The 16866-nt window shown below is 36.8% G+C and overlaps 1 protein-coding gene across 1 annotated transcript in view; it reads right to left on the bottom strand.

Moving 5' to 3' along the window:
- Positions 1-16866, bottom strand: part of MAN1A1 (mannosidase alpha class 1A member 1) — a 137497-nt gene that overhangs the window by 89355 nt on the left and 31276 nt on the right. The window contains exons 2-3 of the mRNA XM_062488765.1: positions 11034-11130; positions 1773-1888 (exon numbers count right to left, since the gene is read on the bottom strand). Coding sequence (XP_062344749.1) covers positions 1773-1888; positions 11034-11130 — 213 coding nt within the window. The remainder of the gene's footprint in view (positions 1-1772; positions 1889-11033; positions 11131-16866) is intronic.

A 16866-nucleotide genomic window follows, 5' to 3' on the forward strand; every position in this document is an offset into this window, starting at 1 on the left:
TGTTGTTCTTTAAACTGTAAGATATAAATACAAAATAGCAATTGAATTTAAAACTTATACTTAAAGTGGAGAAAAAGAAGTGCAAGTTGAGCAGCCTCCAACAATCCAGCCATTAAAGAAATGGATATCTATTATTAAGTTTGGCATTGCAGTTATTTATTTTAATTTCCTTGTTCCAGTTTGGGAAAATTCATCTACTTGCTGCTGATGCCAATGTAAAATGCAATTATATATGATTATGAAGTATTAGGAAAATAATTTTGTGAGGAGTTGAACTCCAGGCTGCTATTTACAGGAATATCAGTAACAAAATACTGTTAGTGACGTATGTCAGTGTTATCTGTGAAGTTGTTTTGGTAAATCTGTTTGACTCCTGCATTGACCAACTAATGGAATACAAAATTTCTGACATTCTCTTAGCTTCTAATCACTACTGAGAAAAAAAAAAAATGGGTGCATCAAAAAGAGAAAATGTACCATCTTTAAGTTTCCAGTACCATATACAGCAAGATTTATGTAAATCCAAAGATTTTCATTTTAATAATATAAGTCACTCTACAATACTTCACAATGTTCCTCCAAGTAGAGCTCAGCTCCTCCTTTTAAGTGGAGTTTGTTATTTTCTGTTGTCTTATCCCATTTTTTTAAATATCTTGATAATTCCAAGCTAATATGACAGGAATTTAGTATTAGAAAAATACCTTTAGGAAAAAAATTCTTATGGACAAAATAAAGTTAGGATATCATTTAGGCTTCTGACACTACACAAGAGCACTATTTCATATCCTCTATTTACATTAGAAATGTAAATAGAAATGCATACTAAATTACTGCTTATATAAACTATGTAATATCCACTCTTATTAACTCCTTCTTACAAGGATAATTAATTCTCAGGCATGGAAGAGAACCTAATTAAACCTGACTTTTGCATAACTTATTAGAAAGAGTACTTAGTTTTCAGAAAGTGTTTCTTACATTAAGCACATCAACTACAAGAGATTTTAAGTGCTCAGTGTACTGTGCTTACTTTACTACTCTGATCAGAGGTGCTTCATCAGCTCTCTGTACCAAACAATAAATCCTCTGGCCCAAAAAAAAAAAAAAAAAAAAAAAACACCACCAATCCCAGGACTTCTCAATTTAATTGAAGAGGCTCCTGCTTGTTCAAGCCTTTCTAGGATAAAAGTTTCAATAATGAACTTTGCTCTCAGCTGCATATTTGCTACTTAATAGGGTGATTTGTACATGCAGCTGTGAAGACCTGATGCTTCGTAAGACTAAAGCAGTTCAGTTGTGCCAATAGTTCAGCCTAACTCATGATATTCTTTTCTGGACTAGACAAAGGAACCTAAGTACGACATATGTATGCAATGTATCTTTATCAAAACACAAGTAAATTTTGTGGAAGATTTCATAATGGGAAAATGTAAAAGGTTTGCATAATGAAAAAAACCACTTAAAGGGTCCCAATTCTCCCATCCAGAAAAGTTGAAAAAGCTGTTTTTTACTTTACAATGGCAAATATTCTATTTCATTTTCCCTTCCTTCAGTCCAGCTCATTGCCTTCCATCTACCTAAAGCTCTCTGACTGAAAAAGAGCATATAAGCACAGCAGTAAATTTCCTATCTTCCAGCTTTGTGCCTTCTTCTATCTATCAACGAACTAAATTCTTTAGCTTTGCATCATGCTTGTAATGCTAGAATCCAGTCCTCAGTTGGCCCCTGGAGACTAAACAGAGCATTAAATGTTAATCAGCAATGCTCCTTACCACATTGAAATCCAAGTTTTTTTCAACCCACTCCTTGGCTTCCTTGAACTCTTCTTTCATTTCCATGATGTATAGTGTATCAAGGGCATCTACGATTGTTGCTCCTTGTATGTTACCTGAAATACATGAAGAGCCAGTGATTCACTTTCAACAGAAGACTTTTGAGTTAGATCTAATTAATTTAAATTAATTCTAATTTCAAAATTCAATTTGAATTAATCCAATTAAAAGCTGGGTGCACAAGCATTCAAGTGGCAACTAGTAATTCACAGCCCTTACTTTGATTCCCATGCCACAACAAAACATCATAATATTTAAGTATTTCTTCCACTAATGAACTTTTGAAGAGCTGTTCGAATGCACTGTATTTTTAGCCATAATTTTGCATTTTAAATTACTGATAAAACAGTTCACTGTAAAATGACACAACACCCAGTAAACGGCAGTAATTCAGAAATTCCTGTTTCTTCCAGTTTGGAATGAAAACAATCAGTTGCCTTTTTGATTTTATAGTCAATAATATACATAAAGCTTTAAGAAGCAGGCAAATACTCCAATTTCAGCTAGGAAAGTACTTTAAGAAATACAGTCTTTGGAAAACAATTTTTCTGATATTGTCCACCAATGTGTAACCTGCACAAGATAGCACTGGGGGACACAAAGGCAAACTTGTACACATGGATTTGTCATCTCAGGAGGGGCTGCAAGGCACTGGTTTCCAGAGTAGGTTCTGATGGTCTGCAAAAATCCTTCTACCTCTGTTACAGAGATGGGTAAGAGCTAGCCTTGCCCTAACACAGCAAGATGAACTATCATCACTGTGTTGGCTTTGGAATGGATTAAATGCTCATCATTCTGTACTGAAAGGTTAATGCGGATGGTGGGGTTCAAGAAAACACAGTCACTCAAAATACTTTCCTATGCTTACTTCAAATTTACCTTGACCTTTTCAAAACACCATTTTAGTCTAGGAGAAGTTTCAATTTATATTTATGGGAAAATGTCAAAAATTCAATTTTGACCACTCTACTAAAATTTGTGTTTCCTAACTTGACTCCTGCAGTTTCCATAATGAATGGAAAACTGCTGTTGTATTTTAGAGAAGACTCTGATTGATACAGAAGTAAACATTTAGAATTACAAAATAATTTAGGCTGCAATCAACAGAGAAAGTCATTAGATCCAATCCCTGTCTCCCTCAGCAGGGCTAATGAGTCAGGTGAATAGATGACTACTCATTCCGGAATTGATTGTACCAGGGGAATAACAAGATAGTAGCTGCAACTAATTAAGGAACTTGATTATCATCTTGTCTCTGAAATACCTGATGAAAAAGTAAACTTAATTTTGCAAACTCATCAAATATCACAATTCCATTTTTCATATTTAAGAACGAAAGCTACTATATCAGTCAATTCTTGTTTGCACTGGCATTATGGGTTTCTGCTTCCATATAAAACAGAGAAGTGATTGGAGAGCTCTATATAGAAGGATTGACGTCACTTTCTAAATTAAACTTTCAGGTAGAAAATAATTTTCCATTTCCTTCTTAAACAAAACAATATTTGAGGTTATTACAACAGTCACTCACTTGGTATATTTAACAGAATCAGATACTTTATTTTAGCAGCTGCTTATAACACCCATTTTTGGAATGTCACTTTCCTACTCTGAAGTCACTTTCCTAATCTCCACATTTTCCCCTAGATATTCCACTAATAAAACTGCAGGATACTTTGGTAAGAACAACATAATATCCTCCAAGAGCTTATTTGGAACTTGGCTGCCCTTCTCTAACATTAAAAGTATTTCTTTAAACTTGGCTAAGCAATTTATATTTTTTCCTGAGCTTATGAGAAAGCGAGAGTGGAAAACTGCTGGAGGACATCTGCTCAAGAACACTACTGTAAAAGCTCTGGAGATGTCTGGTAATTCCATACAAAAGCAATTCCTGGTGAACCTTTACAACTGAGCTCTACGTACAGAAAAATCATCTATAACCTGATTTGCTTCAGTGGATTGTGATAGGCTCACCACGCAAAGACATTCTTTGTGATAATCCTCTTGTAATACAACTAACAACACCACTAAACAGTTGAGTTTTCAATTTTAAGGATTAGTACTTGAGCTGCAACCCACTACTAAGTCAGAAGAAAAAGAGGAGAAAATAAGGAGAAAACTTAATGAGAAATCACCCTTGGAGTCACCTACTTATGATTTTTTTCCTGAATCTGGCCTATGTGGTCTGCTTAAAGCACAGACAGAAAAAAATTCTAGGATCTAAAGTAGATCTTATTTTATTTGAAATAACTTCTGCTATTATTCTGAAAGCTCCAGAATATGGAATAAAACAATTAATGTGACAATTAGTCAAGTTTGTCTCAAACAGCTGTACTTCCGAGTTCTTGATGAAAGATAAAAGAACAGAGTCAGCTGAGACACCAGAATTATGACTTGTGAACAACTACAGTTTATGCTAAGTGTGCCAACAGGGTAACTTAAACTTGAGAGTAGTATGGAAATTGTAGTCCTGAACAGTTCATTAATAACCAGCCAGATAAACCAGTGGTGGGGCGAGGGGAAGGAGCACAAAGAAATTAAATGAAAGTTTCTTATTATGGGATGAGACCAAATATTTTACAAGCCTATATAAGCTATGCTTCTCAAGCACAGCACATAAATTATTAAATAGTTATCACTGTTGTTTGTTCCTACACAACATTCCCAAGGAATTACACAGCAGTCATGGTCTACAGGAAGCAAAGATTATTGCTAGGCAATTACAGCACACACTCATGGCACAGAATATTTGGACAAGAGGACTGTTTTCCTACACACCTACAGTACTGCTATAAATTTGACTAACAGTGAGCACCATGTGCCAGCAAAGTTGCAGCCACCATGGTAGTTTCGTAGTTGCCCTAGGCAGAAGATATCACAATACTTGGATAAAATTCATAGACCTCAGATAAATACAGATATATTTTGCACATAATTTAGAGAAATATATATATATACTTGAGGTAGAGAAAATGAACTTGAAACTCATAACACATAAGATCAGAGGGAGTAATTTTGATGATAAAAGAGATAACCAGATGTACAAGCCTACCAAAATGAAGAATTATTAGTCTCTACCAAAACCTTCAGACCAAGTATTCATATATGCTCCATTTTACTTCTATTGTTAACCCTTTACTTTTATCTCTTCTCTTTACTAACAGCATCATTTACTCTAAGGGATTAATAGAGAACACATAAAATAGCCTACCATTAACTGCAAGGAATGCAAAAGAAATCTGTCAACACAAAATTTCCAGTAGACTATCGAGAAACATCTACAGAACTTCCTTTCCAGTTTAACACTCAAAATCTTAAGCAATGATCTGGAAGAAAACAACAAAGAACATATTGCTATCAAGATGTGTGCACTATTAACCACAATGCCTTATTACCCAGCATTTCAGAATACAATGATGTAAAGCACAGGTAGCCTATATTTCCTCTGGGTAATGCACAGTTGGCCCATTTAAACTGCATGTTTTTTAATATCTAACAGTGCCCGTGTATGTGCATAAAAAAAAAAAAAAAAAAAAAAGAGAAGGTATTTCATTAGAGAATAAACTAGCATCTCAGGATTGGGCAGCAAGAGCAGAATAAAAGTGATCAGAGGATGAATAACTTTGTATGAGTTTCCAGAATGCTACTGCAGGTAGAACTGTTCTGGATTTGGATGACAACCTTATCAGCACAGCTCTGTGACTGAGCTTATATGGTCATATGGTTTAAGAACCACAGCTGGCTTATGACCAAGCCCTTCAGAACATGGGCCAAAATAAGTTCTCACTTGTCTAGCCCAGGCTTTTAGATATGGCCAGAAGAGTCCGCAATAGAATACTTCAGAATCAATGCATGTTGGTGCACTTAACAGTTTACAATTTCCTCCCATCCCCTGCACACCGAGCTTGGCATTCAAGAATACATACAGGTTTGACTAAAGTAACATTTTGATTTGAGCTGTAGGTTTCTTGGAGCACTGCTTCAAAAGCTGACTCATATCTTAGAACAGTGTTTTCCTTTATTTAAAGTTCACTGAAAAGGTTCCTATGCAACATCATTAGCAATTTAAAGTGTCAAGAGTGATTAATTATTAAAGTGTGCTATGCCAAAACATGAAACTCTTGACTCTAGTATTGGCAAACCCTCAGCAATATTAACACTTTTAATTTTACTGACTATTAGCACCTGGTAAGAGTGCAGGAAGAAAAATTAATTCAATTTTTAACAAATCTAACTTTTCATATGTGTAACATGAAACATTATAGTGGCATTTCCAGAATGCTCTTCTAAATCTCCAGTATTTTATACATCTGTGCATTTTAGAGTCAGCTCTGGTCTTTGAATTTGATAAAGCTCAAATAATTTTTCCTTCATTGCTTATCTTTGTGCTTCCTGCAGAAGCCTTTGGCATTCACCACACTTCTGGCACCGTGCAGCTCAGCTACATGTTTTGTTATGAACCACCTTCTTTTGTTTGAACATGCTGCCTAGTAATTTGCTGTCTCCACCCTTCCTTGCAGAGGATATCACTCCCCACAAGGAACAATAAATCCTTGTTCATCCCATCTATGCCGCTATGCCACTTTTTATGGACCTCCACATATTGTTCTGGAAAGTTGTCAAGTTTTACTACTTGCTATGAGCTCAAGTCTGCCAGTTCTGTGTATTAACTCAGAGTTATATCTCCCATTTCACTAAGTGCCAGTTTAAATTAGGAACATTTTCTATTTCTAAGTGCAATTATCACCTGTTGGGAAATCCTTCTGGGTTTGAGGAACTGTTTGCAGCTTTCCATTGTCAGAGAGACCCCAAGTAACTTATTTGCACCACCAAATTTCACTCTGGTCATTTGAATTTTCAGCATTGGGATGAGTAATTTGAGAGTGTGGACTCAGCAGCAACAATTCCAGTGAGAGGCCAGTAATAAGCCTGAAAAATGTTTTTTGGAAATCTAAAAAGACAATACACTTGTCTTTGTCATGCAACATGACCTCCTTTCAGAAATCCTTTGTTGATTAATTCATCCACATATCTGCTAATGTTATTCTTTACACAAGTTAATTTAGTTGAGATAGATATCATGCTTACTTCCAAAATTAAAACTACATATCAAAACACAAAATTCCAAGGAAGATAGCAGGAACAGTGAAGACAAACAAGATTGGGGTAGGGGGAAGATTTTGAATCCTTTTCATTTAATTAATATATACTGTTTAAACACATGTACAACTAATTGCCTAGGCTATATTTATAAACTTAGAGTTTGAAAAGACACATTGCTATGAACTGTCAAGACAGTTTTGGATATAAATTTTGGCAGGCTTTAAAAATACTCACACACCTCAACACTCCATAAAAGAAACTACAAAAAGCAGTTCAAAGTGGGAGGAGCATGATCTTACTAAATTATAGTACTTTGAGGTTTGCCGATTGTGAGTATTTATTAAATGCCTCCCTTTTTGCCTCCAGAAAAGATCCTTTTTCACTTGCAGAGATTAATTATACAATGCCCACAAGTTACAATATCAAACTGGCAACACTGCACATGAAACACATCTCCAGGTAATTAAAAAAGCCCTCTAGTTACAGTCACTTAAGTGCAGAAAACACTAAAACACTTCTAGAAAGAGTTCTCTGCTAGTGCAGCAACATTCATTAGTTTTAAAACTAGCTCAGAAGGCTTCAAGAGGAAAAGCTCCTAGTTTGAGGGGTTGGTGGTGGAATGCTATGAAAAAAAGGCAAAATTGTGATTTTGCCACTTTCACAGTAGGAAGATAGATGAGTAAAACTTTGCTTTAGCTAACATCATTATCACTAACCTGAAACATAAAGGTTAAAGGGTCTACCCTCTACTACAAATAGTCAGAGAAGAGTAAGTACTCACGGAAGAAGTCATATCAGGAGATATGCCCTGTTTTGTTAATGGATAGATACAGTGCAGATGCTGAGTTATTCCAATTTATTTGATTAATCTTGAAACAGTTGTACACTTCATGGAATTAAAACAATAAGAATACTTCTGTCTTTTCAACTAATTGCTACAACATGGCAAATACAAAGGAAATAAAACCATTGCGTGGATGTGCTGAAAAGATATCGCTAATGGTCAGAGGCATGTATGTGGCACTGGCTGCAGGGAGAAATGTTTCAGTTCATGTAGGTTTCAGTGTTTCTCTAAAGGTATGTTATTCTTGGTGTGCACATGTGAGAGAAAGCAACTTCTGCTCATAACATGAATATATCTACAGTCTGCCAGTTTAAAGACTTTCTCAACTTATTACACACACTCTTCCACACACACTGCCTGCAGAATACCAGCAAGATCAAGGCAGTTCCTTGACTACACACTTTGTTTTCATGGCCTGAGTTTAGGACAAAAAAAAAAAAAAGTAATTTCCAAGTTCAGCAAGAAGTCCTCAGCTACAGAATAACTCTACTACTAGTAATTTGCACAAGGTGCTAAAGTAAGGTTATTTTCATGCCCCCAAAATTAGAACCACCAACTGTTTCTACCCTTTCTCCCATCAACACCCTACTGGCTGTTTTCCTCTTCTCCTAGCCTAGGTATAGTGTCTGTATTTCATGATGATATTTCCTAAGCCACATCTATGTGTAATTATACCTCTCAAAAGCCATCTTATTTTTGTCTTTCTGAGAAACATAGCATGACAGGTATGACTTGCCTTCAAGACACAACATTCTACCTGCAAAATGGAGATAGAAAGGAGCCATGAATTTATACTTTCAAAAATAAGCTTAGAAGTAGGATCATCTGAAAACAACTCTCCTCTTCTGTGTCAGGAGACCTGTACTGTAACTTATACAACATAAAGCACCACACAGCACTGGACTCTGCTGCTCCTCACAGTGAGAGTAAAAGTCTGTATCCCAGAACAGCCACACCCAGTATAAGCAAAGAAATGTAAATGCAGCAATTAATTCAAAGGAGGAGAAGTGTTTAAAATCAAACAGTGCCTAATGAAAATTTCTGTATTTACCAATACTAAGACAATTTGAAACTCGTCTTTTTAAAACAACTGAGACCTGGCAGCAAGAAGAAAAAGTTCTTGGCGAACTGGAGATAGTTGTGGATAACTGTGAACTGAAGGTGTTACTTGATTTCTGAAGGTTGGGAGGAAATTCACAGGACATAGAACTGAAGGTAACCTATTCTCCACTAATACAATTCAGAATTACCTTAAATTAGTCAACCATTTGCAATTTTTATAATTTTTTTTTTTTTAAATAAGAAACAAGAAAGATATGGAAAGTTGTCCATCATTTCATGAAGGAAAGAAATCCAACGCACAAACAGGTCAGCCTTTTATTGTTTTTTGAAAAAGCATAAAACATTTGTTGAATTCAAACAAAAAGGCACAAATCAGATCTAATCATCTGAGGACACTTACAGAAACACGGTTTTGTTTGTAAAGAACAAAACACAATTATGGATTTTGGCAAAGGTAACTTATGAGGCAGACCTACTTGCAGATATGCTGCTCTTTGGTATTCTGTAAAGCAATTCAGCAGAAAGAGACCTAATGTTTATTTTGATTTGCACCAAGATCAATAAGATTGAAGATGTTTCTAAGGAAAAGTGCTCAGCAATAAGATCTTATACCAGATGACCATGATGAGAAACTGATCTGCATTTAGACTGAATCTGGCTCTTACTCTGTTAAATGCAGTATCATTTTTCAATTCAACACTTGTCCTGTTTCACAGAAAATTGTGCCTGAAGTGACTTAAACTTATGCAACATCCACAGAACTCCTGCTCAAGATTTTTACAAGTCAATACATCTACAGCTCATTCTGCATTGCGAATCCATACAATATTATTATTATTAACTCAAACCATAGAAATTTTTATACCACTTCTGATTTCAAATGAAACTACATTAAGCGTTTTAATTTTCAAGATTCATGCCATTTTGTTGTACTGCAAGCAAACAGAATTCCATTAACTAGTTCCTCAAATACATTAAATTGCACAACTATCATTCTCCTGAAGATAATAAATAATTGTGATTTTTAGAGAAGGAAATAGAAACACAACAACTCATACTTGAAGTTAATTGAAACTACTCTGCTTTCAAGAACTCAAAAAGAAGTCCAATAAGTAATTAGAAAATAATTACTTATTAATATTTTTAATGTTACCGTGGGGTAGCCAAGCAGTGCAGCAAGATCAATGTAGATGTTGTATTTTCCAAATTATTTTTCTAATCACAACTGCTATCTCTAAGCAATCTCCAAATATAGTTGGGGATTTGGTAAGGGCTCTATTTAGGTTGTTTTAGGAAATGTTTCCACTTCCAGTTATCTTTTGCCAACATTCAACAAAGTAACTTTGTCTTAAAATCAAAATAATGCATTGATTTTGTCTCAGCTATAGAAATTAGTCATTTTTTCAGCTTTCTGTTCGGAAAAGAAGCTTTTTGAATAGAAAAATTGGTGTCAAGCAGTTTAATTCTTCATTTTTCTGCAAAACTGAAGATAGTGACTGTTTTCTTATGCTTCCTCAGAATGCTCTTTCTCTTCAGCTACTATTTACCCAGCCACAGGTTTGACTTAGACACCATTTCTACATGGGTTTTTATAGTGCGCCTCTCCTACTAGAACTTTTCAGTCCCGTATTTGTTCTACACTGATAACAACTTGAGCTTTATTTAATATCTCCTGTGCAGTATTAAGAGGTACAAACAACAGCTGTATTAATGAAAAAGAAAGCCTGATAAGGGAGTCTGATACAAATCAACAAGTTTTTACAAGGAATGGAAATAAATTCCTAAGAACTGCACACAGCTTCAGCTACCTTTTTGACTGTAGAGAGTATTGTTTGCTCCTTGTAAAGGATTTCTCCTCTTCTCCACCCTGTCACCCTTAGATCCCTGTTTATTGAATGTGGCATCAATGATTTCCATAGTAAATGTTTCAAACAAGACAGTATTTATTGGAGCAAAACTATGTTTTTATCATGCAGCAATGCCATGCTCCATTTATTCTCATTCAGACACTCATCTATAAAAGTCACAGGAAGCACCTCCATTTACTGTTACTTTTTATACATAACAGAAGCAAGAAACATCACACTGCATGATAGAGAGAAGAAAGAAAACATGTTTATCACTTATAAGCTTTTCAGCTGATTTACTGTTTTATGCTAACGTCACTAAGCACAAAAATACACTCTACTCACCAAACAAATTGCTTGAATGTCCTTGCTTAGATATGGGTTTCAGTTCATTTAATCCCCATGCGTAACGCTTATAATTATCCCAGGCATGCTTCATCATCTGCAGGGAAACGAAAGCAGGATTATAATGTTGATTTAGCAAGAAGCCACAGCAAACATCAACTTGAGAACATTCTCAACATTAAAAACATTTACCTCAATTCTTAACCAAATTCCTGCTGTATGCACTAGATCTGTGAAATATTCAATAAAGAATAACAGTGGCACTGTTTTCCAGGTGGCAGTGGGATGGCTGCTGTAAGAATTACATGACTGTCCTCTCCACTTCTGCTACCTGCAAGCTTATGGTCAAGACACATTCAAAAATAATTAATTTTTAGGAAGGGAATTCACTGTGTCATACATAAATTCAATTGAGATTTTATTTCCCTTAAGCATATACCTCAGAAACTGAGGGAAGTAACATTTTTAAAAGTTTTCCCCCTAGAACCTTTAGATGCTTTAAGGTGAAAATAAAGCTTACAGTGGTTTTCAGATTCTGATAGTCCTGCTTGCATAAAACTAGCTGGTGCAAACTTAGCACAGTCAGTAACAGTAGAAGGATAGTAAAGTGGGCAGACAAAACACCTAGAAAATGTTTTGAGGTTTTTACAATACAATCTTTTATGACTATAAATGCATCTGTACATGCTTTCACATGTCATTTTGCACAAAGAAAAAAAACCTTTACAGCTAAACATATTACCACCAAATCATATTTTGCATGAGAAGAGATGCACCACAGATAAGTACTGCTTTGGGAAACAGTGCTGCAGAGCCCAGTGCAGCAGCGATGTGGGGAGCAGGGGGCATTCACACCAGAAGCGGGGGCGGTGGGTTGACTCAAGAATAGCTCACACTCTGCACCACCATCACCAGACATATCTAGTTTGAACTGTCCTTTTTCAGGGTGGTCCAGGTGCATGTCCAGGAGCCCATCTGTCCCTCCCCAAACACGCGGTGAGAACGCACACAGCCCTGCAGGCCTGGTGACAAACCACTGCCACTCCAGCAGGTCCAACACCTCCCCTTACCAACCACCACTATTAACACCTGCTCAAGAAGAGTCTTCTTTAAAGGACACCAGAAGCAGCATGACTTTATGTATAGAAAGAAAGATTTTGCCTCCTTGCTGTCCCTCCTCCCCTCTTCCACAAGGCAGAGTAGTGCTGGAAATGCCAGGGGTCATCTTCTAGAGAAAAAGTGACAATTTCAGACCTTTTCAAAGATACTGCTTCAGGCTGTCAGATGACAGCGCTGCTCTGTCCTTGCTTTCAGACCTCTACTTGAGGCCACGTGTGTCAAGGATAATTCTGTTAAATAACAGTTACAATCCTAAATTTAAAAGCAGCAGCCTTGGGACATGCTGATAATAGTAATCCTGCACTTTCTCCCTTCCTCTTTCCTTTGCTCAAACCTCAGAGAAATTATATCAATTAAAACTCTGTATTAAGCCATACTAAAATAAATTACAAGAGACTTTATAGAATACCGCTATACTTGTGGGAATAAACATTTCTCCACTATTAATGGGAGAAAAAAAGTGCACATCTATCCAGCAAGAAAACTCATGGATGTTAATCTACACTACAGGTCCAGCTTTAAAAATACAAAAATTGGCGACGGCAGTTAATATGTGAACATTTTCAACCAGAAGATTCGCCTGGTGCCAGACCTCAGCTGAAATGAAGCGAGTCAGAGGTCCTGTGGCAATGGTCCCAGGTCATGGATGGCAGCGATATGCTGGGTGGCAGGAGCTGTGTCCATTGCTTGACCTCATTGCAGAATGGCTTAGGAACTCTCCCAGGATGGGGCTTTTTGTCTCAAAGTAGAACTGGTAATAGGCAGCCAACTGGCAGACTATCTGACTATGGGGCTTTCCCAATCCCTGACTACAAGGATCATGACTATGTGAAACCAATTATATGTCCACATCATATTTTCTAATTTACCAATTGAAATTTTCTGGTGATTTTGTCTATTGTACAAGAAAGACTTATTCTGCCCTGACATCATATCCCAGATCTGCAAGCTCAGCTTTAGATGTTAACGTACAAATTCTCAGAGATTTCAGGAGGCTAAATCCTATGCTTTGTCAAAGCTTATTTTCTCATGCAATCACATAAGAATCTTTTCATTTGCTTAATCTTGATCAGCGCACACCACACAAGAGAGGGGGATTTTTTTCTTTTTTTTTAATAAACTAAACTGTAATTAGGTAGCCTGAATCAAAGGGCCTAAAGATGTAGTATTATAGCAACATTATAATTGCTCAAGTCACTACTGGCATTGTCCTTCCCTTTTTCCATTCTTTTCCACCTAGCACATTATGCTCCTTCTCTTGCATAAGAAATGCAGTGGTCATTGATTCCCAAACCAAGTCAGTTCAGGAAACACAAACTTTTTCAAGTGATTCTGTTGTTTTGAGGATCAGTTTTGTCTTGTCTGATTCCCCAAGTCAGATTGTCATGAGTATCAGTGACCAAGAGGGAAAGGCAGGAAGATCTTCAGAGCAGAGCAGTCCAGCCACAACAGTCACGAAGTGTGTGATGCTACAAGATGTTCCAGATGTAAACACTTGCCTTTAGTTTTTCCCCATAGATTGACACCTCAGTCATATTGTATCATAAATGTATGTATGATTTGGTAGCAGAAACCACTCTGATCACTCTATTGCTCATCAACCTCTAGCTATTAAGACAGGAAGATAACCCAGACAGACAGTAGATGCTACCTTTTAAGAATATTTATTATTGTGGGTCAATGAACACCAGATGGGTTCTTGGGTTGGTTTATTTACAAAAGTTTCCTCCCTTTCTGCTAACTACTCAGGTACATTTATCTAATTGCTTCCTAGGAAATTACAATGTGTGGATTCAACAAGCCAAGCAGACAAAAAAAACCCTCAAAAAACCCAACAAAACTCCCAAACAATTATTATTTGGTTAATAAACCAAAAAGAACTGCTCGGCCTAAACTTAAGGAAATGGTAGGGAAAAGCCTACCAGAATTTACTGAGCAGGAGATAAAATTAATCTCTTTTGGCTAATCAAAGCATTCTTTAGAACTCTTCCAGAAAGCCTCGATTTAGACAAAACCACTGAGGTTAGTAAATTTACACCTAAAATAACACACCTTTAGGACATCCTTACTTAGACATTTGGAGATTTATGGACAAACTTGCAAGCAAAAGGCAGCTCCAAAAGTAGTCACTGAGCCCTCTAGTGTTTCAAAAGAAATGAGTCATTCCAATTGGACACAACTGTGAACGGCTCTTTAAAAAAAAAAAAAAGGTTATTAGCACTTAGTGTTACTGGGCAAAGAGGCTGCAGATACATCAGCTGAAGAAGCCTGCCTTCATCAACACTGCCTTGTTACAAAGGAGACTTTGGGCATCTAACCTATCAAGAAGTCTAATTTTCTAGGATTCAATACATCAGAAATACTTGACATTCTTTCCCCCCCATTGAAATTACAAAACCATATTGTTTCCCACTACATTAACTTCCTATTTGTAAATAACTTCATTTTCTATGTAAGAATGGAAAGGTTCTAAAATACTGGGGAGCAATTGTAATAGACACAGATCACCCAGGTAATTATTTGCTTCCGTGAAATTCCTAGCACTGGTACTTTGGGAATTAATTTTAACAGGTTTTGTATTTTTTTTTTTTTTTTGAGAAATCCATCTCTCTTTGGAATTTTCACCTTTTTGTTTGCATAGCATATCACCAAATCATTGTCTCCTGAGTTTTTTTTGGTAATTCACAAAGAGCCCTTTGATCACATCTATGACTACTTGTACAAGGGCTATTGATCACTTGAAATTTCTAAAGATCACAGTTACTGAGAACATCTGGTATATTAACACAACATTACTGATTCTGTTAAAAAGAGAAATTCCCAATGAGGTTGACTCCAACAGCTTTTGATCAGATGATTCCTGATACTCTCAAACTCCTCTACAGTATAACTAATAAAATTATTTTAAATAATTCCGTATTAATCTTCCAGGATGTTAGTAGGCAGAGTTATATTTGCATAGAAGCATCCCTCAGTCCTTCTAATTTTACCACATGTTAAAAAAAAAAATCACAGAACAGCTGGGATTGGAAAGGAGAGATAATTTGGAAATCAACCACTTCTAGTCCCCATGCCAAAGCAGGTTGCACAAGATTTTGTCCAGGCAGGTTTTGAGTATCTCTAGAGAAGGAGAATCCACAACCAGCAGCTTGTTCCAGTGCTCTGACACTCTCACAGTAGAGATGCTTTCTCCTCACAATTTAGGTGAAACTTCCTGTATTTCAGTTTGTGCCCATCACCACTTATCTTGTTGCTGAGCACCACTGAAAAGTCTGACCTCACCCTGACCTTAAGATATTTGTATGCATTGATAAAATCCCATCCCAGTTGTCTCTTCTTCAGGTTCAACAGTCTCTTAGCCTTTCCTCATACTAGAGAGATGCTTCAGCCTCCTCATCATCTTCACAGCCCTTTGCTAGACACTCTCCAGTAACTCTTTGTCTTTCTTGAACTGGGGAGCCCAGAAAGGTTCAATGAATCTCAAACTCTGCAAGAGATTGGCAGCACCTTGTTCTGTGAAAGCAGAAAGAAAAACCTTTCCTACAGCCATAATATTGGCCATCTAAAAGATGATGATAACACACTCCCATTTGTTGATATTTTAGTTACTGTCATCCTTTGAAGCACTCTAACACCTAGAGAGGACATAAAGCTCACTTGAAATTTGCAGAACACAGTTCTATTGAAACACTGACAGAAAACAACAGCAATGCTGAATCAGCACAGTAATAATGGTGTTGAGATGGAAACTATTGCAGTACCAGGTGGAGCGAAAATAATAATTTAATAAGGTTTATTTTTAGCAGTTACATGTAAGTGGCGGAGATGCCAAAGAGGATGTCAGGAAAAGAATTAAAGCACCTTTTAGAGCTGGGATATTAAGGGAGAAAACTGATTAATTACATGAAATAGTACCACCCTGACCTTCAACAGAGCCATTTAAATCTTGTCAAGACAGAGGAGGAAAGCAGAAGACTAAGGCACTGAAAGTTCAAGAAATGAAGAGGAAAAAAACCCCCAAACTCCCTCCCAAATCAAACAACAAAGCTCTGAAGAAAATATAGCAGTTTATCTAGTCTCTATTAACTTTCACCCCTAGCTTAATCTTCTCTTTTTCAATTTACACTGCTCTGACAGATTTAAGTTATTCTCACCTTTTAAACTCCACACCAGAACTATGTGTTTACTTAGAATAGTCTCCCTGCATCTTCTCTCCTTGCTGCTGGAACTAAAACATCATTTTTCCACAGTATCAGCAAGAGTAAGGAAGTCCCTAGAATTAGTAAGAAACCTCAACAGGCATTCCACTTGAACTTTCCTCCTGTACAAATCAACTTGCATGGCTGAGGACTGCTCTGGGTCTGGTTGGGATGGAGTTAGCATCCACCACTGCGGCCCGTATGGCATTTTGAACTGGTGTCTGAAATAACTCTGATAACAACAGTGTTTTGGCTGCTGCTGAACAGCACTTGTAAAACAGCAAGGCTTTCTCTTTCTCCAGCTCCTGCCCCTTTTCCACTTCCCCTGAGGGAGAAAATGGAGGAGGTCGCTATAAGGTTGAAGGGAGGACAGTTGGGAGAGCTGACTCCAGTTGTCAGAGGGTTATTTCCTACCATGTTAACATCATGTTCAGCAACAAAAGTGGGGCAAAGGAAGAAAGAGCAGTCTTCCAAGGTGCCTGCTGCTCAGCAACTGGGCATCAGTCTGATTGCAG

The sequence above is a fragment of the Cinclus cinclus genome, chromosome 3, assembly GCF_963662255.1.
Source record: "Cinclus cinclus chromosome 3, bCinCin1.1, whole genome shotgun sequence".
NCBI classification, from domain to species: domain Eukaryota; kingdom Metazoa; phylum Chordata; class Aves; order Passeriformes; family Cinclidae; genus Cinclus; species Cinclus cinclus.